At 41.9% G+C, this 23220-nt stretch overlaps 1 protein-coding gene across 10 annotated transcripts in view; it reads left to right on the plus strand.

Annotated features, from left to right (window-relative positions):
- The window catches only part of RBMS3 (RNA binding motif single stranded interacting protein 3), an 819111-nt gene that overhangs the window by 164455 nt on the left and 631436 nt on the right, over positions 1 to 23220 (plus strand). For 6 of the 10 annotated variants that reach the window (XM_018067046.1, XM_018067047.1, XM_005695511.3 and 3 more), the window contains one exon: positions 8384 to 8556. In XM_018067046.1, coding sequence (XP_017922535.1) covers positions 8384 to 8556 — 173 coding nt within the window. The remainder of the gene's footprint in view (positions 1 to 8383; positions 8557 to 23220) is intronic. The other 4 variants (XM_005695513.3, XM_005695514.3, XM_013973416.2 and 1 more) reach the window with 1 other exon arrangement.

Consider the following 23220-nt stretch of genomic DNA (forward strand, 5'->3'; position numbering starts at 1 on the left):
AGCTGCCAGTCACCTGATCAGTAATGTGATTGGTTAATATGGAAGTTAGCCATTTCATGGAAAAATCGCTTATTTTGTTTTCATGATGGAAAACTTTGACCGTGTTGATTGAGTTGTGGTAAAGAACCAGGTCAGCATATTTTATGGCAGGTGTTCAAGCTATGTCTGTTGGTCTCTATTTTATTTAGAAAAGCATGCATGAGAATGCTAGAAAATCAGTTCTTGGCAATATCGCCAATTGTGATTTTAGGGAAACAGAAGATATTAAGCTGTGAGACATAGAATATAAAAATGAAGAAAAAAGTCAAAATTAGAGATTATCGAGGAAAAACTAAAAATTTAAGTAAACATATAAGACACAGAGCAAGTGCCTCCCCTCCTCTTTGTCTCTGATTGCATTCTGAATTGAGGAACTGGCCATTGGTACTCCCAGAAGTCTCCATCAGCAGCTCATAGGGACCTGTTTAAGATTTTCACTCTTTTCCCAGTGATTCTAGCCCATCATGAAAGCAGAGGTTTGAGTTTATCTCTGAAGTATTCCCCAGAGAGTGTAGAGGTACCATACAGGGATTAGTCACTCTCAACATTTCTTGGGGATTCTAATAATTACTGGCAAATGTGGGAGACATTGTAATCTCCACCTGAGGAACCAATCATGGCTCAACTTTTGCAGGAGGAACCAACCATTATCAGTACTGAAATCATGAGATGTCTGGGTTATTTTCAAATTGGGAGACCTGAAGTGTGTTGTAATTGTGTTTGTTTTTCCTTGAAAAGATCAAGAGTTGGCCACATTAAAAGAGGGTTTGGGGCAGAGACCAGATGTCATTGGCATTTGGAGAATTCAGCAATCTTTATAAATGGCTGTTCCATTGTTCATAGTAGTTACTCATCTCTAGTTTGTAAATTTATTAATGAAACTGGTTTATAGCTGCTTGAAATGAACAATTACTACTTTACTTATGTTTCCAAGTACCATGAATTTTAAAATGTCATTTAATATTGAATCCTCTGAATGGAGTTCAGTGACTTCAGATTGTCTATTTATAAATAGCACAGAGCAATCTTCTATGATGCAATCTGTGGGAGTGTTCACATATTGCTAATATTTAGAGCAAAAGGGAATCTCATCCCAACAGAATTGTAATCAAACCTCGGTGAAAAGTGGAAGTGTTAGTTGCTCAGTCATGTCCGACTCTTTGTGACCCTGTGATCTGTAGCCCGCCAGGCTCCTCCAGGCAGGAATACTGGAGTGGGTACCCAGTAGTGATTAGTAAATATCTTGAAATTAATCATCTGTTCTATCCACAGTGATTATTCCATCTGCTTAGTGCTGTTTGTTTCTTGATAAAAAGTGACAAACCCCAGTTCATAGTTTCATCTCACTCATAGTGACCGCCATGCTTAAAAATAGATGAACTCTTGAGCTCCCCCTTAAAGGTCAGTTACTCCAGCCTGGGGCCTTCCCTGGTAGCTTAGTGATAAAGAAGTCGCTGCCAATGCAGGGAACTCGGGTTTGATCTCTAGGTCAGGAAGATCCCCTGGAGAAGGAGATGGCAACCCACTCTGGTACTCTTGCCTGGGAAACCCCATGGGCAGATGCGGCTGGCATGCTACTGTCCTTAGGGTTGCGAAAGAGTCAGATGTGACTTAGTGACTAAGCAGCAACTCCGACTAGGGCTGAGAGATCCCTGTTCATTCTAAGGATCTGCCCCATGATGATAATGCAAATAATAAGAACAAAGAAAAATATTGAGTATTAAATCTGTGCCAGGCACTGGGCTAAATGTTTTATATATAATTTATATATATTAGGGCTTCAAAGCCTCACAACTGTCCTATGCAGTAATATGAACATAATCTGTGTTTTGCTCGTGACCAGGGGCTTAAGTGCCTAGTTAGTGGTGGTGTGGATTCTAAGCGGCCAGTTTAGAGTTCTTTTTTTTTGTTTGTTTTTTGTTTTAATTTTAATTTTTTTTAATTTTTATTTTATTTTTTCTTTTAGTGAATATTTATTGTTATTATTTTTTTTAATTTTAAAATCTTTAATTCTTACATGCGTTCCCAAACATGAACCCCCCTCCCACCTCCCTCCCCATAACATCTCTCTGGGTCATCCCCATGCACCAGCCCCAAGCATGCTGTATCCTGCGCCAGAGAAGGTGGGATGATTTGGGAGAATGGCATTCTAACATGTATACTATCATGTAAGAATTGAATCGCCAGTTTAGAGTTCTTAAGCAGCCTGTTACTGTTGCTGACAGCAGCCGTTACTTAGGCCAGTAGACAGAGTGTACAAATGAATGCCTTTTGTGTGGACTTTGATCCTTTAGGGCTCATTTCCATAGCTGAGCTCTGGTTGGGAAAAGAGAAGAGAGGCAGGTTTTCTCCAAACTATTATAACAGGCATAATTGAAATCAATGTTTTCTACAGTCATAGTCTTCAGAATGGAGAGACAATTGTCTCACAAAAAATTGCAAAGCCATCCTATAGGTGGTTCATGAAACTCTGGCCACAGTCGCATAGCTTGCCTTAGATATTAATTTAGCTGTATTTCTTATTGCTTGCATGGACAATATTCTTCTTCACCCTCATTTGAGGCTCTCTTAGGCACTGTAGCACTTGCCATGATTTCTGTCACGTCCACTGTCTCATGGAGTGTTGATACCAGAGGACAGGTCTGCAGAAATGAGTTTACGTGGAAATCACCCTGCCTGGGGGAGGACTCCAACAGCCTGCCTCAGCAGCAGCAGCCACTGCGCGATGGATTGCATGCGTACGTGCAGGCTAAATAATGTATGATTCAAGACAGGAATGTGGTCTGTATTCATTTTTGGAGAGTAAAAGAGTTGGCATGTCAGTCCCACAGGAGACTTTATCCAGGGCTTTACCCTTGAGTGGATAAAAGAGTACAAATTCTCTTGCACTGGAGATGAATGAAAACAAATTGGGGAGACCTTCCACAGAGCAGACTGCTGTGTGTTGGAGTCCAAGGCTACCCCAAACCACCAAACCAACTGCTTCAGGATCCTGCCAGCAGCCAGACGCTGCAAAGAGAATTGACTGAAGTTTGGCATCGAGACCCCATGATTCCCAGCCAAGGGGAATTGCATGCAGAAAATATTTAAAATTCTCTTTGTAAAAGAGTTATGTTTTCAATCCAAGGGAGAAGTAGGTTTCAGCTCCAGACCAAGTCTGCTGACACATAACTGTGGCAGTGTTAGTAACAACGGGTGGAGGCGTGGGGAGGTGGACAGTGTACGCACTTCAGGGTAAGAAGTTGAGCTTTGGTGAGATGAGGGGGTGTTCAATGAGTAGTTTTAGGCCATTGAGTTATTGTCATTATTCCACAGTGGGGACTTTACTGGCCTTGCTAGGAGAGGGGATGGATCTGTAAGAAGCAGTGGTTCTCAACCAGGGGTGATGTCATAGCTCCAGGGCACCTTCGACAATATCTGGGGACATTTTTGGTTGCCACAACTTGGGGGGAGGATAGCACAGCTGGCCTCTAGTGGTGGAAAATGGGGATACTGTTAAATATCCTGCAATGCACAGGACAGCCCCTCACAACAGAGAACTATCCTGTCCAAAATCTCAGGAGAGTCAAGGTGGGGACCCTGGTTAAAAATGACCTGGTTAAGGTCTGTGCATTACGGTGCCACCTTCAGCCAGGCATCCATCCAATATCCTTTGACTTCGTGTAAAGGATGTTTTTTAACAATTTGCTTTACTCTATTGGTGTGTGAATGTTTTTTTGAGGTACCAAGTGCTTTCGGTCCAAGCAAACGGGAAAGCAAGCCAGCAAACGAAAACACAACTCACATCCCTCTCCGATTTATCTCCAAATTATCTAGCTAGGGTTTGAAAGCATCGACGGGCTGCCCTCCAAGCCACACATTCTCCAAGATCGTAGGAGGACCTGCTTGATCCACTTTTCAAATGTGAAAAATGAGGCATATTAACAAAGCGCACTAAATGAATCAGCTGCTTGGGATGATCTACAAGCCAGTTCATTTTCCTGTTATTAAATAACAAAGCATGAATCTTGACAAATGAACCCTCTCGTTTGACATTATTTGAAAAACTCAGAACACGCTTGCTTCTGATGGTCACTTCCCCTTTGAAATTAAATTTAAGGTGAACTTCATTTAAATTCTGATGGCGGGGGGAGGGGAGGGCTTGTGGACCTTCCTTTGATTGCTGACTGTTTATCATCATTGGTCTTTCCATCTCCCTTTGTCCTTGGACAGGCCAGAGCTCATGGCAGGACACCATCCTGCAGAGTTCTCTGCAAGGAGGGGTTTTGTGTTTCTTGGTACCCCTACCATGAAGAGGCAAGGTTCTGTATGAGCATCCTGGGGAGCTGCAGTCAGGCTCCTGAGGTTGAAACTGGGGTTCCAGCTGTGTGACCTTGAGAAGGTCACTGGCCCTTTCTGTGCCTCAGTTTTCTCATTTGTAAACCTTGAAGCAAATGATTTGCCTCCTTGGATTGTTCTGAAGATAACATATAGTATGCTCAGCAAGCAGATGGCAAATGTTACCTATAATTATTAGAATCATTAAGAATAGCATCTTCCAAAATGGATGCTAAGTCTTTTTTTTTTTTTAACTTCCTAAAGAGGACACTGGTGCCGATCAGCTGATTTTAGCAGTGCTGACATGTGGTTAGGGGGGCTTTTGCCCTCATGTCAGAATCCCTAACAGACCTTCCCAGCAATGCCACCATGAATAAAAACACATCTAAGCAAAATCTGCTTACTTCCCAAGCATGCGCAGCTTCATGACAAGCTCTCTATCCCCCTCCTCAGTGGAGCACCGTCTGAAGCCCCTCTTCTGGAAGCGTGCTGTTGCTCTCACTCCTAACAAGCTGACACTGCAGATTCACAGCCTTGCCCTGGTACAGCTCAGCGGAACAATGTTCTGTATCCCCAGACTGTACGTCCTCACCCTTCCTAAAGAGGATTTATAAAGTGTGACTTTGAGGTGGCAAAGCCAATTTCATCTGAAGGAAATAATTTTTTTCCTAATATTTTAAAGTGTCTTTCTTAGTGCCGCAAAATGATTTAAATGTTAATCAATGATAAAATTGCAAATCCGTCTAAAAACAAAGAATTGGGAATGGAATCAGAACCACTTTTAATCAACAAAGTGGCTGCTCTTACCCATTGACCCCTAAAGGTTATTGACGCTCCTTTTTCCCCCTTTTTTTTAACGATGCTGTAGTTCAATTATTTGTCCTTGGTAGCCAGAGTGTGCAAAATCACTTTTGCTTTTCACAAATTAATTCATTTAAGCCTGTGCATTTGTCAGACATTATGGGAAACTTCTGCCAATGTTTTGTTGATTAAAGGATATGTATTTTGAAAATGAGTACAGAGGAAGGAATTTATAGTTCTTTAAACAAAAGCGATTTATAATGTAGGCTGCTACCTGAATCATTCAGTGTATCAACGGATAAATGAGAATATCAAGGATTAGCAGGAGTGTTGGCACTGGGTCTTAAAAAACTGCATTTATTGATTCAATAAAACTGAGAAAGCCTACATCTTTCAGTAGAATTTCTAGAACTTACAAACAAGAATAGGTTATAGAAAACCACTCTTCATTGTATGTATTTTTCAAAGGGTTTTGGAAATACATCTTTCTCTACAAGAATCTGGTGCTTCTACTTCTATTTTTAAATTATATATATCTCATTTCCATGCATACAAGTTCTCTCTACTTATTCCCACTTTGATTCATTTTGACCATTTTGTTTTAATTTTTCCCAGTGAATACAGTGTGCCCTTTGGAGGGCACATTTATGGTTTTAAGCACCATGCAATCTACTAAATGGTGTCTAGTTATGGAAATGCTTGCAAAGACCCCTGGGGCGAAAAAAGAATTAAGTCAACACAGATTGATCACCCTGTAGTTGGTGCTTTCTTATTTGATCAGTCAGGGACTCACTTGGTCTGAACCGGTCCATCTGATCTGTGAGACATAAAGCTGGAGACATTTTTCTGGCTCCCTGGTGGTTTTAAAGGTTCTGCAATGGGAAAAGTGCTTTAAACAAAGCCTCATTTTAAAGGAAGCCTGAGTACAGAATGGAATTCAAAGAATTTGGAGAGAGGGGAGGTGAAAGTGGTAAGAAACAGCCTGAAAAAAGCTGGGAAATTTAAAAGACTAGTGCACAGGAGGGAAATCAAAAATAAATCCCATCTGGTTGTGAGATACACTGACCAGAACGCAGCTTCAACAAGGCCGTGTTAAACACCTACTAAGTGCAGGGCTTGTAAACGGGGAGAGCTTACGTGTTCCCCTGTGTTCGAGGCAGGAAGTAGATTTCATAGGTCAGGAAGGAATTTTTTTTAATGTCAGCCAGGAAACTATTCAGCTTTATGCAGATATGACATTCCAAAAGACAATGAATAGTTGTTATTTTATTCAAATATTGAGAACAGAAAGCATTCTCCCGTGTCATTCACTTTCAAATTCTGTGTTAAGTATGTTGCTCTTAGATTAAGTCATACTGAAGAAGTGGTTGAGTGTAGCTAACACCAAGGCTTCCAGCATGGAGACTGCAAGAATGGCAGCGAGGCAGAAAGCAATGCATCTTTGCATTGGGTCGCTGTGCAGGGAACGGAGAGCAAAGACCCAAGGGAATCAGGTATAATATAGCCTTACTTCCCATATCCAAGAGGCCTTGTCTTAGAGCCAGTTGGGAATAGAGACAAAGGCATATCTGAAATCTTGGAGGGTGTGAAATGGATTATTATAACAAGAAACAAGGCCGAACAATGCCTCCTATCTTTATGGGCCAAGTGCTGTGATCACTCAATTTTTATTGTATGGGGTATAGCTTGAGTGTTTAAGAAACCGCCACTGGCTGTTGGATAAGTACTCACTTCTCACCCCTGATAGAACAGCTGATGAATATTCAGGTTAGACATCTCCAGCGTGTCCCCGCTGGAATCATGATGAATGCATTCACTGTATATTTATATAGCATCCTAGATGACAGTTGAGAGAATCTAGGATAGAGTTGAAGGTGCAGATCACTGGGACTTCCCAAGTGGTGCTAGCGGTAAAGAACCCTCCTGCCAGTGCAGAGACATGGGTTTGATCTGTGGGTTGGGAAGATCCTCTGGAGGAGGAAATGACAACCAACTCCAGTATTCTTGCCTGGAAAACTCCATGGACAGAGGACTGCAGGTTACAGTCTATGGAGCTGCAAAGAGTTGGACATGACTGAGTGCACACACAAAAGACAGATATGACTCACAAATATCATGATTGTGATTATTATTGTTCAATTTTTTATATTGCTAACACTTATTGTGCAATTAATGATGCCCAGGAACCAGTCTATTTGCATTATTAGCTCACTGAGTTTTTGTAAAGACCCTATGACGTAGGAGGTGGGTAATGTTTTCCTCCTCGTTTTCATGAGACTGTTGCATCACAAAGAGGTTCAGGTGCCATCCAAAGGTCACACAACCAGTAATGTTCATATCAGGGACTTAAACCCAGTTGGTCAATGTATTTTCAGAACTTTTGAAGATACGCCTGTTTGAAAGGAAAGAAGAATAATGTCTGCTAATTCAGGCGTATATAGGTATAAAGACCCTCACATTGTATTTTCCCAAGTCACTGAGGGTCATCTTATCATTTCCATTTTGTCATAATAGTGTGACAAGTTTGACCAATGGTTTTTTCCTGAGAAAGATTTCTCCGCCCTGGAGGATACTTGGCAGTGTGTGGACACAGTTTTGGCCCACAGCTGGGAAATGGATGCTACTAAAATCTGGTGGGTACAGGCCAAGGATGCCGCCACCTGCCTGCAGTGAACAGAACAGCCCCCACAAGAAAGGATTATCCTGTCAGCTTGTCAGCAGTGCCTAGGCTTAGACTTTGGATCAGAGTGACTCCAAGAGAAGAAAACTGGCTCAGCCTGCAAACAGAGCGTTCACCAGGAAGGAGCAGATTTGGGAATGCGGAGAACAAGATCAGACAGAGGCATTCATTCATTGTTTGATTCATAGCATCTCTATTTATGGAGTGATCACAATGAAGAGTACAGGTGAGGAAAACAAATGTGAGAAAGTTTCTTTGGAGAAAAGGAGGGAATGCAGAGTAGAGGCAAAAGCAGAGATGTCTTGCTGTCAAAGGTGAGCTAGGGGCAGAGCCCTGGTGCACCAGGAGGGAACTGTGCTGGGCCAATCCAGAGGCAGAGCCAGAGGGCGGGAAAGAGCAAAGGATGTTCTCAGAAGTGCCCCGGAGCAGAGTGTGCATGTGTGGATTGGAGATGCCGAGAAGCTTGCATTGCTTTCGAGTTGCTCTGCTGGCCTGGGAATAGGTTGCTGGCTCTGTTTTTCCAGTAACAGCCTTTTCTGTTTCCAGCAGTCCTATGCACCAGCTCCCCACCCCATGGCTCCTCCCAGCCCCAGCACAAACAGCAGCAGCAACCACAGCAGCAGCAACAGCAGCGGGGAACAGTTGAGTAAAACCAACCTGTACATTCGAGGCCTCCCACCAGGCACCACTGACCAGGACCTAATCAAGCTGTGCCAACCGTAAGTGTCCCCGTTCTCTGCGCCATTTCCACCTGCATCCGTGCTTGCCCCTCGGGGCTCGCCCATATGGGGCTGGCTTTTGTACCCAATGCACCCTGTGAGAAAGACTCTGCTGCACAAATGGGACTTATATTTGAGATCTGAGTCTAGCTTATTTGGGGGAATGGAATTTGTTTGCCTTTTGCTTTGAAAGAGAAGGGTTTTGAGCAGAGGGAAATAGGGGTGCTGGCTGATGTGCACATATTGCCTGGAAAGATGAGGAGCAATCGTGGAGTTGGGTTCTCACACCTGTGGCTGGTGGGATCTCACACCTGTGGCTGATGAGTTCTCACACCTGGTGGTTAGTGGGCTCTCACACCAGTGGCTGGTGGGACTTCACACGTTGTGGCTGGTGGGACTTCACACGTTGTGGCTGGTGGGACTTCACACGTTGTGGCTGGTGGACTTCACACGTTGTGGCTGGTGGACTTCACACGTTGTGGCTGGTGGGATCTCACACCTTGTGGCTAGAGGAACCATTGATGAATCTCATGAAAGAAACTGCTTTTTAAAAAAAAAAAATTTAAGAGAGGTATTAGTGATGGAAATCACAAAAACTCAGAAGTTGTAGATTTCAGGATGGTCACTTGCTAGTTGTGAAGCTTTTCTGGCCGGTTCTTGTTTGGTAAATATAAGTTCAGCTGGGACCAGGTAATTGGAAGATTAGAAGGCTAATCCTTTCGTATTCTTGAAAACATCTATTTCCAAGCCCACTAAATATATTTCTCACCAAGGCCAAGAACCACAGTCACCAAGTAGTTTGATATCTCCCAAGAAATATGGTAGCGATTAAATGCCCTTCCAAAATGTTTTCATTCACCTACTATCTACCAACACTTATGTTATTAACTCTATTTCTGTGCAAATCAATTAAACATATTTAAGTTTATCCTTCAAATAATATGAATAATGGATAATGAATTAAGAATCATAGTCCTTAATTTTAGATTGCTGATTATTTTCAAAGTAGTATCAGTGCAGCTGTTTGTTATTTGATTGTGCCTTAGCTGGGTATTTTTAAATTAGGGAAACTATTACTCAGTATTTCTTTTGCTCTTTTGCAATGCTTTTACAAGAAGGTCGAGAGGATATTTCTTTTGTAAATTTTCCAACCTCTAAAATATTGGAAGAGGAAAACAAGGCAGATAGTATTTATTTGCCTTTGTCCTGGTTGTGAAGATTGGGAAAAAATATGAAACAATAGGAAATGGCAGATTAGATGAAACACAAATACATAACATGATCATACATAATCAGTGGACAGGGAAGTATGTAGATTAGGGAAGTCCCCCCACCCCCCCCCCCATCCCTGCGACTGTCGACTGTCTTGATTTGTGAAAGAGGTAAGAACATTGGAAAATAAATACTTATTTGAAAGCAGTTTTTTAAAAAAGAAAGATGCCAGGGCTAAGACATACAAATATGTTAGGTTTTGGTCAATAAAATGTTGAAGTTGGGAATCGGTTAGTAAATCACTCAACAATTTTTTTACTTCTTGCTACTGTTAGAAAAAACTAAACTATTTTGAAAAGTAAGGTCATTGAAGATATGAAAAATGATAGACTTTTCATTAGAAGCTTCAGATGAAGAATCGCCTGGAATGGACACTGATGTGAAGAAGGAGACTGGCTATTGTATTTGTGTGTGAATCTCATTAATAAAAACAGTGGTAGGTATTAAGGAAAGATTCCTACTGCTCTCTACCACTCAGAGAGCTTGTGGAAGCATAGATGTCTGGGCCCCTGAGGGTGCAATTCACTAGTTCTGGGGTGGGGCCTGAGAACATGAATTTCAGCAGTTTCCCGCCTATCATCATGAGGCTGCTGGTTTTCTGAGAATCCCTTCTTGAGGGGAAAAAAAAAGCACAACCCAAACGTTGAAATTGTGTTTCATTTGGTGAACTTGCTGAGGACTCAAGGCTGGGTGAGTGACAGCCTCTCAGGTAGCTCTGACAGACTGCTTCAAAGAGACAAGAGAGAAGCCAGTTATATCCACAGAGCTTTTGCAGCAAAAACCCAGTAGTCAGAACATCAAAAGATCACTGTTAATTAAAGAAAACTTGACATCTCAAGGTAATTACTTTAGAGTTTTCCTGTGTATAGAAAAAATGCAAGAATCTGGGCTCATGGAAATCACCTCTTGGCTAGGCTTCTTAACTCAGGGTCAGTATTCTGTTCTTCTCCATCCTGAATCCCTTCAGTGTGCACAGACAGGGCAGCTACAGTGGCTGATGGCTTGGCATCCAAACATTTACTGATATGGCAGGCAACATTTTTCATCCACGTCTCTTTACAATAATCTAAAGACTACTGCCTATTCCTAAAGCAAGAAGTCTCGCTTAATACTTGAAGGCATTTCAGGTGGAACCCTGTGTATTAAAACCTGCTTGGCCACTTGGCTTACTATCTTTGAGCCTCTGTCTCTTCTTACAAAAGAGTGCATTGAATATGATTATTTCTAGGTTCCCTGTCCTCCCCGTGGTGTGCTGCAGCTGCCTCTGAGTAGAGCACCTGAGCCAGTGGTTAAATATTCATAGATTCTGTACATGATTTGTTACAGTCTCAGTATCTTGAAATCAGCCATGATGGGAGTATTCATGTCACAGGAATCATCAAGGCCTGTAAATGAGGACTTCTAAGATTCCTGATATATAGTTTTTTTGAGAGCTGGTTCATGAACATACACCATATAATGATGGAGCATTCTACTATGGATTTCTGTATCAAGGTCCATTTCTGCAAAGAACATTGCCAGAAATGTATAAATGGGAAGTGCTGCCTGAAAGTCTGCCTCGGCATTATTAACTCAGGAAGAGAGGCAGTGGCACAAGAACATTATGTTTGAGGGGAAAAAAGATACTTTCATGTTTCTTCTGTGCATTTGAGAAACATAAAGAATGCTAAGGGCACCAAGGGTGATGGGTGCTTGTTCACAGTAATTTTTTGCTAGCTAATAAGATCTGGCCTATACTATTGTTATTGTGAAAATGTTTGTGGGTTCTTTGGTTTACTAAAGTGGTCTGGACCTGGGGTTTATTGCTGAGATTTGCTTTCCTGGAGAATCTTAGAGAACTAATGTGACCGGGTAGGGTGATGTGGAGGAATTAGACATGTGCTGAGAGTTTGGCATTTCACTTCTGGCTGTGCCATCAGCTGGTATGTGGCCCTAGGCAAGTGACTCGTTCCCCCTTACTTTTGGCTTTTCTCATATATAAAGTGAAGGCTGTAGTCCATGGGGTAGCAAAGAATCAGACACGACTGAGCGGCTAAGCCCATACGCACAAAATTTACAGATCTTCTTCAGAATGTTTTTAAAAGTGCGAAACCCTTTAAAATGTTTTTTAGTTGTATTAGTTTCCTTTGGCTGCTGGAATAAATTACCACAAACTAGGGGACCTAACATACCAGAAACTTATTCTCTCTTGGTTGTCGTGGCCAGATGTCCAAAATCAAGGGCCATGCTCCCTCCAGAGGCTCTAGAGGAAAACCTTCCCTCACCTCTTCCAGCTTTGGGAGGCCGTTGGCGTCCTTTGGGTTATGGCCACATCTCTCTCTGTCTGATCTGTCTTCACATTATCTTCAGCTCTGTGTACTTAATCTCCCTATGCCTCTCTCGTATAAGCACACTTTTGTTGTTATTTCAAGCATACTGAAATAATCCAGGAAAATTTCATGTGATGAGCCTAATTACGTCTGTAAGACCCTTTTTCCAAAGAAGGTAACATTCAAAAGTTCTGATGATTAAGATATGGGCATATCTTTTTGGAGGTGAACTTTAGCCCACTACAGTCTGCCTTCTGGATGTCCAAATTTATGTCTGTCCTGTGTGCAAAATATATCCGTCCTACCCTAACATTTCCCAAAGTCTCAAACTTAAAGTTTAAACTCGCATCCAAACATCATCAGTTCAAAAGTCCCAAATCTCATCTAGATCATCTAAATCAGCAACAGGTGAAAACCCTGGGGCAAAATTCCTTTGCATCTATGAATCAGTGGAACAAGACATCAGCAGGGCTCCTGCTTCCAAAATGCAGGGTAGGACAGGCATATGATAATAGTTATAGACATTCTTACTCCAAAAGGAAGAAAATGGAACAGATAGAGAAAGGAGTTCCCTGTCCTGATGATTTTAAGAATTTGGCTGGGCAGAATCCCCTTCCCTAGTGGCTCAGATGGTAAATGTGGGAGACCAGGTTCGATCCCTGGGTTGGGAAGATGCCCTGGAGGAAGGCATGGCAACCCACTCCAATATTCTTGCCTGGAGAATCCCATGGACAGAGGAGCGTAGAGAGCTGCGGTCAAAGGGGTGGCAAAGAGTCAGACACCACTAAGCAACAAAGCGCAGCACATGTATAAAATAATGTTTGTACATGATAAGCTTTTTAAATTTATTTTTTAACTGTTTGTTTTCTATTGGAGTATAGCCAGTTAACAATGTTGTCATAGCTTCAGGTGCACAGCAGAGGGACTCAGCCATAGATATACATGTATCCATTCTCTCTGAAACTCCCTTCCTCTCCAGGCTGCCACATAACATTGAGCAGAGTCCCCTGTGCTATATATCTGTATATACCCATACTGGCCCTAGTTGGTTGTCCATTTAAAATACAGCAATGTGTACATGTCCATCCCAAACTCCCTAACTAACTACCCCTTTCCCTCATCCTTCCCCTTGGCAAGCATAAGTTCCTTCTCTAAGTCTGCTAGTCTGTTCTGTTTTATAAATATGTCCATTTGTATAATTTCTTTTTAGATTCCACATATAAGGGATGTCATAGGATTTTTCTCCTTCTCTGTCTGACTTACTTGGTATGACAGTCTCTAAGTCCATCAGTGTTGCTGCAAATGGTGTTATTTCATTCTTTTTAATGGTATACATGATACTTTTTTATTTTTTTAGTTTAAAAGTCTGATAGATCATTGAGACTCTCATTAGTTAGCAGTAAAACCCACCCTGGCCACCTTTCACCAACCCCCTTTTGCAGTGTTGGCAGAGCCACTGACTGAACTGGTTCGTCTGCCTCAGTATGACCTGAGGGCTGGGGGAACCTTTGCTAGAGACCCTCGCAAGGCATTTGTAAAATCCTGGTTTCCTCTCCCACAGTGGTGATTTCTAACAGTGCGCATCACTATTTTAAGTTAGCATTCTTCTAAAGATTCAAATTGTTTTGCATATATTGCATTCGTAATACTCATCCAACACTTTAAAATAATTTCATCTACAAAACAGTTAATATTGGTAGGTTTCCATGATCTTGTCATCAGGATCAATTTTTCATGCTTATTCCAATGAACTTACCAGAACTTGCAGAGTTACTGTTTCTTTATATTAGAGGAAATGCAATATTTGCTAATATCCAGAGCAATAAAATAATAGAAAACAGAGCTATATTAAAAAGGCATAAACATATCAAATTATCTGGCATTAGAATAAAATATCCATATGAATACTAATGAACAGCAAGAAAATGATATTACAGGAAAGAAATTGCATTATTCCTCAATGTATAATCTGAAAGCAAATTCTTATTAAGGGATTCCATTCACATTTATCTTCAAAGCTGCTATGGTTGGATCACAAGTAAAGTCAAAGGAAAGAAAGCATAGACATGAAGAATGGTTTTACTGTATGGAAAATCTCTTTAGTTATATCTGGCTTCCATATATATGCATTAGAATATGATATTTATCTTTCTCTTTCTGACTTACTTCACTCTGTATAATAGGTTCTGGTATTTCGGATGAAATTATGGCTGTGTGCCTTATATGCAATACTAGAGTTAAAGACCTTGTAATGTCTTTATCTTGAGAAAACTCAAGGAACTTTGTCTTTTCAATCATGAAATATTCACAGAGCACCTATGTTGCATTGAAAGCTCAGTGGTGAGTACATCATTGAGACAAATGTGCTGCTTTAGCAGAGATTATATTTTAATGGGGAAAATGGAAATCAATGAAATGATTGTATGATTTGATATAAAATTGCGGCTACAAGTGCAAAAAAAGAGAGAAAGGAATGTGGAAATAAAAGGACCTGTAACATGGGATGAGGCATTGCTAGGGCAATGGGCAAAGGATTCTTGGAGCTAAGATCAGAAGGAGTAGGAATACGTATAAGTAAATGAGGAAGGCAGGAAAGAATATTCTAGGCAGAAGCAACTCTGTGCAGAACCAATGGCTGGAGAAAACATGGTGGTTTTAGAAGAGAGAGAGGGGGTGGAAACTGGGGCAACATGATCTGGAAGCATGGAGGGCTAAGGTGATCCCTTTGTATGTCATGTTAGGAGCTTTGTTTCAGTTAAGGAAATCATTGAATTGTCACAAACAGGAAGGTAATAGAGTCAGATTTTTAATTCAAAAAGATGATTCTAACTGCAGAATGAAAAGACCCTCTGAGGTCAAGGAACAGAATACGATAGTTCAAGAGTGAGCTAGAATAACTTATAGTCTGAGAAGAGGGTGGAAGAATAAATATTTGTGGTGGGAAAACAATTGTATGTAGCGAAAGATGTCTTTTTTACATGCATTTGTTGTTCCATTAAAAAACGAGGACTTGAGAGACATTTCATCAAGTGAACTCCGAAAGAAACAGCAGAGTAGCACAGAGGAGGACCCAGGCTAGCTGGTGTTTGGCTGACTTCCTGTTCCTACCTTATCAGGAATGGTCATCAGTATACTATTAAATATTTAGTGGCTGCAGTATTTAAAGGACTTAAAGCAAATATAGTGAACACTGAAAATCCAATTGATTCTACAATTATATTCATGGGATTGGTTATCAGTTGGATACTCGAGGTGGAATACTTGGGTTATGCACCATTTAAGCATAGCTCAAAGCGGGGATATGGAAATAAAGGAAAACAAATTTGGCTTAATAAATGGAGAGCATTACAGCTTTTTTTTTACCGAGTAAAATGGTGGTGTGATGATTTTTCACATATTAAATTCTATTTCCTACCTCAAAGAAACTGGTCACTTCTACAACATGATTCTTAACATCCCCTTGAGACACACTGAAATTACTCTTGGGACTTCCCTGGTAGTCCAGTGATTTGAGAATACACCTTCCAATGTAAGGGATGGGGATTTGATCCCCATTCGAGGAACTAAGATCCCGCATTCCAGGCGCAGCTGAGCCTCTGCTGCAACTCCTGAGCCTATGTGCTCTGAAGCCTGCACCCCATATCGAAGACCTAGTGCAGCCAACAAAAATCACTCTTGAGAAATAAAGCCACATATTTAACATAATGGACAGAATTTTAAATGGAAAGTAAAATCATTACTGTGCTTATGTTATCTGCATCTACCTTTTATCTAACCATTCTCATCACTTATACATTTTAATTAACACAATGCTTTCAGAAAGCCCCAGCCAGATTGCCCTCACTTCCAAGTGTTTAATCTGGAAGTAAGGCCAGCATCAGGCAGGACAGTGGACTGCTCTCTCATGAAGCGGAGGGAAGGAAAGGCAGCGGAACTCGAGGGTAGGGGCACGTGCCCTCCCAGTCACCTCCGAGGACCGGGAAGCCAGCTGCTCCACTCTTCATTTTCCTGGGTGAATGTTTCCCTTGTTCAAGCTCTGACATCCTAGCATTGCCCGCTCTAGAAGGAAGCTGTAAATGTCACTTTAACATTTAACAAGAGAGGAGAAACTCCCGCAGTGGAAAGCCAGGGGGACAAAGTAGAGTATGTGAGCCCAAGCTCGTCTCCCTGATATTGACCCAACCCTGTTGGATATCTGGTTAAGTGGTGAGCACGGAATAGTAAGAGGAAACTCAAGTGCCACGGGACTCTGAGTGCAGGGTGCATCAATGTGGTGTCAGACAGTTCTGACAAGTGCATGGACACAGTCAAACCTTTTATTAATTTAAAAGTAACCTTGTCACAGGAATATGTCCAACTGTTCAGATACAACTAAAGGAAAACAAGTCATCATACACTCCAAAGAAACTGAATAAATAAGAAAAAAGGTGACTGCAACTTTTTTTTTAGTTCTTTCTTCCCATGTCAATGAAGATTTAAAAGTTCCTTCTAATAAAACCTAAGGAAATTTATGAGTAGTTTTCTCCTGAAAGTCAGACTCCAGTGGCGCAGCTGCTTTCGTGGTGTAATGTATCTTTGCGGTGGCAGGTGTGAGGAGGAGGTGGGTTTGAGGCTCTTTGACCCCTGCCTTTGTGTAACTTAAGTGAGAGAAAGCTTCTAAAGCAAATACTGAGTGCCTGCATTCCCTGAGTCAGCACAGATTTGATACCTTGTTATCTATGATAATTCATGTTTACACAGAGTTATAGCTGCCAAGTATGTATTAGAAACTACACATTAGTATTTGGTTTGTGATGAATAAATAATCTTTAATATTAATTGTTATATTTACAGGGATTATTAACATTTATTATGTATTACATACTACATAATAGAAAAATAAAAGTTTTTTTATTACCTTATTTAATGCTCAGAACAACCCTGTATAGAGTGGAAATGATAGTTACTGAATCATAGTTGAATATACTGAGGCTCTGACATATTAAGAGGCCTGTCCAAGTCTATACAGCCACCAGTATTCCAGCTCTGACTTCAAAGCCCTTGCTCATAAGCAATAAAACATTCATTTAATGAAGAGAAGGTGGACTTCCCTGGTGCCTCAGCAGTAAAGAATCTACCTGCACTGTACAAGAGGAAGGACACACGAGTTTGATCCCTGAGTCAAGAAGATCCCCCAGGGAAGGAAATGGCAGCCCACTCCAGTATTCTTGCCAGGAAAATACCATGGACTAAGGAGCCTGGCAGGCTGCAGTCCATGGAATTGCAAAGAGCTGGGCATGACTGAAGCGGTGGAGCACACACACAATGAAGAGAAAGGCAGCTTAAGTCCTGAGTTCTCAAATCCATGGCTGCCCAGGGGAATCCTTGAAGAGCTTTAAAAAATACGGATGCCTGGATCTTAACCACCCCGTTAGCTAATTTGGGGTCAGCTTATACACTGAAATTTCTTAAAAGGCTGCCTTGATGTTGCTGTTTAGTCACCAAGTTGTGTGCGACTTCTTTGCAACCCCATGGACTGTAGCCTACCAGGCTCCTCTGTCCAGGGAATTTCCCAGCCAGAATAGTGGAGTGGGTTGCTGTTTCCTTCTCCAGGGGATCATCCTGACTGAGGGATTGGATTGGACCCATGTCTCCTGCATTGGCAGGCGAATTCTTTACCCACTGAGCCACCTGGGAATCCAAAAGCCTTTGAGGCAATTTTGTATGTAGCACAGTTTGAGAATCTCCTTGTGGACACAGCAGGGGAAGGAGACAGTAGAATGACCTAAGAACATAGCACTGACATATACACACTCCCATGTGTAAACAGACAGCTCGTGGGGAGCTGCTGCAGAGTGCAGGGTGTGCACACTCCCATGTGTAAACCAGACAGCTCGTGGGGAGCTGCTGCAGAGTGCAGGGTGTGCACACTCCCATGTGTAAACCAGACAGCTCATGGGGAGCTGCTGCAGAGCGCAGGGTGTGCACACTCCCACGTGTAAACCAGACAGCTCGTGGGGGGCTGCTGCAGAGCGCAGGGGCCCCCACGTGTACCCGACAGCCGTGGGGGCTGGGGGGGGTGCACACTCCCACGTGTAAACCCGACAGCTCGTGGGGGGCTGCTGCAGAGCGCAGGGTGTGCACACTCCCACGTGTAAACCCGACAGCTCGTGGGGAGCTGCTGCAGAGCGCAGGGTGTGCACACTCCCACGTGTAAACCCGACAGCTTGTGGGGGCTGCTGCAGAGCGCAGGATGTGCACACTCCCACGTGTGAACAGACAGCTCATGGGGAGCTGCTGCAGCGCTCAGGGTGTGCACACTCCCACGTGTGAACCAGACAGGGAGCTGCTGCAGAGCGCAGGGTGTGCACACTCCCATGTGTAAACCCGACAGCTCGTGGGGGACTGCTGCAGAGCGCAGGATGTGCACACTCCCACGTGTAAACCCAACAGCTAGTGGGGAGCTGCTGCAGAGCACAGGGTGTGCACACTCCCACGTGTAAACCCGACAGGGAGCTGCTGCAGAGCTCAGGGTGTGCACACTCCCACGTGTAAACCCGACAGGGAGCTGCTGCAGAGCTCAGGGTGTGCACACTCCCACATGTAAACCCGACAGCTCGTGGGAGCTGCTGCAGAGCGCAGGGAGCTCAGCTCAGCACTCTATGGTGACCTTAGAGGAGTGGGAAGGGGGGTGGTGGTCGGAGAGAGGTTCAAGAGGAAGTGTATATATACCTATGGCTGATTCACACTGTAGTACAGCAGAAACTAATACACACTGTAACACAATTATCCCCCAGTAAAAATAAAAATACTGTTACGAGAAGCAAAACAAAGCAAAACAAAACTTTGAATATCTCTGAAGTAAACAATGCCACACTAACCAGAAAGCACAAGTCAGTCTTCTGTTTTAACTCTTTCAGAGACTCTAGAATTTTCATAAGATTTACCAGTTTGCTTTTGATGATTCAAAAGACTTAAATTCTATTAAGATAGTTATGGGGGATAAATTGGATTTTCTGATCACAAAATGGGATTTTTAGATTAGGCACATGAAAAATCAAGTTCTTGAAGTGGTACCTCAAAGTTCTTTAAAGAATAATTTTTGTAAGTCAAGCATTTCTTCAATATTTCAGCTTTAACCTTTTAACTGATGATTAAGCAAGAAGTTCTTCCTATTTTGACTCCTCTTATTAAACTTCTCTACACGTGTACTTTTTCCTTGCTGAACCAAAAAACAATGCTAGCATCTTCTAACATTTGGGGACATCTTGGAAATTATTGTTCCACTGACTCATGATTTCCATGATTTACTTATATTTAAATTGCAGATAGCTAATGATACTGTTTATCTCATTTATCCACAGATAGAGGAAAAAATGAAACCACTGAAAGCACCAGTTAACTTAGGTTACTGTGTTGGTAGTAGCACAAAAAATCTGGATGTGCCAAGTCAAGTTTTAGAGATCTGGGAGAAGTGAAATTCCAGGCAGATACTTTGCTAAGTGCTTGAAAGTTTGATGACTTGGAATTCAAGGGCAGGACTCTGGCAAGTTCAGATGGCATCTTGGTTTTCAATTTGCCCAATGATCTCCTAATTACTAAATGCAGCTGGCTCTTTTTAGAACTTACTTTATTCAATCTCTCTGTTACTTGATCCTGTTGACTTTGCCTTTCTTCTAGAAACTTATTTTCTCCTTGGCTGGCATATCCTAATTCCTGGGTCTCCTCCTGGGACTTTGTCTTCTGGCTTCACTATCTGCCTCTTGAATATTTTTGGTGTTTTAAGAATTTAGACCTCCTCTCTTCTCACTCAGTAAACTTTCTGCTCTCCTCTACTTAAATAAGGTTAGCTATTCTGATATTTTGAAAGAGATGGGAATACCAGACCACCTAACCTGCCTCTTGAGAAATCTGTATGCAGGTTAGGAAGCAATAGTTAGAACTGGACATGGAACAACAGACTGGTTCCAAATAGGAAAAGGAGTATGTCAAGGCTGTATACTGTTACCTGCTTATTTAACTTATATGCAGAGTACATCATGAGAAACGCTGGGCTGGATGAAGCACAAGCTGAAATCAAGATTGCCGGGAGAAATATCAGTAACCTCAGATATGCAGATGACACCACCCTTATGGCAGAAAGTGAAGAAAAACTAAAAAGCCTCTCGATGAAAGTGAAAGAGAAGAGTGAAACAGTTGGTCTAAAGCTCAAGATTCAGAAAACGAAGATCATGGCATCTGGTCCCATCACTTCATGGCAAATAGATGGGAAAAAATGGAAACAGTGACAGACTTTATTGTGGGGGGCTCCAAAATCAATGCACATGGTGACTGCAGCCATGAAATTAAAAGACACTTACTCCTTGGAAGGAAAATTATGACCAACCTAGACAGCATATTAAAAAGCAGAGACATAACTTTACCAACAAAGGTCCATCTAGTCAAAGGTATGGTTTTTTTTTCAGTAGTCATGTATGGATGTGAGAGTTGGACTATAAAGAAAGCTGAGCACCAAAGAATTGAGGCTTTTGAACTGTGGTGTTGGAGAAGACTCTTGAGAGTTCTTGGACTGCAGGGAGATCCAACCAGTGCATCCTAAAGAGATCATTCCTGAATGTTCATTGGAAGGACTGATGTTGAAGCTGAAACTCCAATACTTTGACTACCTGATGCTAAGGACTGACTCACTGGAAAAGACCCTGATCCTGGGAAAGATTGAAGGCGGGAGAAGAAGGGGATGACAGAGGATGGGATGGTTGGATGGCATCATTGATTCAATGAACATGAATTTGGGTAAACTCCAGGAGTTGCTGATGGACACGGAGGCCTGGCGTGCTGCAGGCCATCGAGTCACAAAGAGTCGGACACAACTGAGTGACTGAACTGACTGATGATTGTTAAGTTTATATATCCAGCCTATAAAAATATGCTTCTCATTATTCTCTGTACAATTCCAATCTCGTATCCCTAGAGATATCAAAGTCATTGTCCACAAAGAGTTATTTCTAGACTTTTTCCTTCAGTGTTCTCTTTCTCTGTGAATGACACCATCATCCATCTGGTCATGCAAATAAATAATCTTGGGATCAGTCCTTTTCCCAACATAGAAATCGTTTCCAAGATAAATAGGTTTCAACTGCTGGTCTCTTTTGTTTCGCTACTGCCATAGTTTATTTTGGGGCTTCGCTGGTGGCTGAGATTGTAAAGAATCATCCTGCAATGCAGGAGACACAAGAGAGGCATTTTCAATCCCTGGGTTGGGAAGATGCCATGGAGAAGAAAAATGGCAACCTACTCGTGTATTCTTGCCTGAGGAATCCTTTGGACAGAGGATCCTGGTGGGGTACAGTCCATGAGGCTGTAAGACTGGGATGCAACTGAGCAACTAAAGCATCACTACCCCCATGCTTTGTTTGCTCATGAATTCCAAAGTATTTATGGAATTTTATCTATATGCCAGGGCTTCCCATGTGGCTCAGAGGTAAAGAATCTGCTTACCAATACAGGAGATGCAAAGTCTGAGCCTTAGGTCGGGAAGATCCCCAGGAGTAAGAAATGACAAACCACTCCAGTATTCTTGCCTGGAGAATTCCATCGGCAGAAGAGCCTGGTGGGCTACAGTCCATGGGTTGCAAAGAGTGAGACATGACTGAGCTACTGAGCACAGCACATATCTATATGCCAAGCACTGCAGATACCCAAAGAACTGGTCAGTCTCTACATAGAACTTGCCTTCTAAAGAAGAGAGCTCATACATGAATGAATGAATACAGAAGGAAACATCTGAATATGGCCTGAAAATGCAGTTGAAATACCATGAAAAGGAGGTCACAAGTAATGACAAGGAGGTTACTATGAACTGAGGAATCTCTTTGAGATGTCAGTTTGAAGAAGGAACCAGGCATATGAGATTCAGGAAAAGAGCACTACAGATAAATATGAGACCTGGTACAAAACCCCAAAGGTGGAGATGAGCTATGTGTTTTTGAGTAACATAAAGAATGTTCAGATTTCAGAAGGATAGTGAATGTGGAGGAGTGGGGATGGTAAAAGATGAAGTTAAAAAAAAGTATCCAAGGGCCAAATCAATAGAGTTTTATAAGTCAGAATACATGGGTTGGTTTTTACCCAAATGTATTTATTATTCTTAGAAAATATATTTTGACAACTCTATAAAGAGTGAATTTTAGGCATTTCAGCTTAAAAAAAGTACATAACATGGGAGTTGTGAGTTAAGATTTATTTGGAGCAAAATGAGAACTATGGCCCGGGAGACAGCATTTCAGATACTTCTGAGAGACTGCTCCAGAAGGTTAGAAGTTCCCTCAGTAGAGATGTGATTTTGGTGAAGAAAGAGTGCATGCGGTCAGGCACACACACACGTGTGTGTGTGTGTGTGTGTGTGTGTGTGTATGTATATATATATATTTTTTTTTTTTCCAGTAGGGTGTTGCTAGTCATGAGAAGTTAGTCATTAGCATGAAGGATTTTAGTGTTTTTCAAGACACAAGAAGATGCAAAGATAGGGCTCATAAAATCTTCTCCTGAAAAATATCTAAATATCTGAAAGATCTGTCTTGGCAAGTTTTCCCTGAGCACAGAGTGCCTCATTTCTGCTCTCTACTCTGAACTCCTTTCAGGAGGTTATTGAAAGCCAGCAGCTGCAGTAACTCATGATTTAATCCTCAGAGAGTTAGAAGGCAAGTGCCAATTTGTAGTTTACAGGGAGGATGAGAGAAGAAGCATTCAGTGAGCAAGGATCCACTGTGGGGTTCCATTAAGGAGATGGTGATTGCTTGGATTAGGATCATAATGGTGGAGGAGCTTAGGAGGGATGGATTCACAGTATATTTTGGAGAGAGTTTTGATAGAAGTTATTGATGAATTGTATATGGCAGGAGAGTTCAGGGAAAGAGAAATTAGGAATCATTCTTAGGTTTTGACTGTAGCATCCAGATAAAGAGTCAGTTAATGAAATGGGGAGGATTGTGGAAGTTATGGTTTTGAGTAGAGAAAAATCAAGTGTTCTTCTTAGTTTTGTTATTTTTAAGATGTTACGAGACATCTAAAATGAGATCCAGGGACTGCCCTAATGGTGCAGTGG

Source organism: Capra hircus, chromosome 22 (genome assembly GCF_001704415.2).
Source record: "Capra hircus breed San Clemente chromosome 22, ASM170441v1, whole genome shotgun sequence".
NCBI lineage: Eukaryota > Metazoa > Chordata > Mammalia > Artiodactyla > Bovidae > Capra > Capra hircus.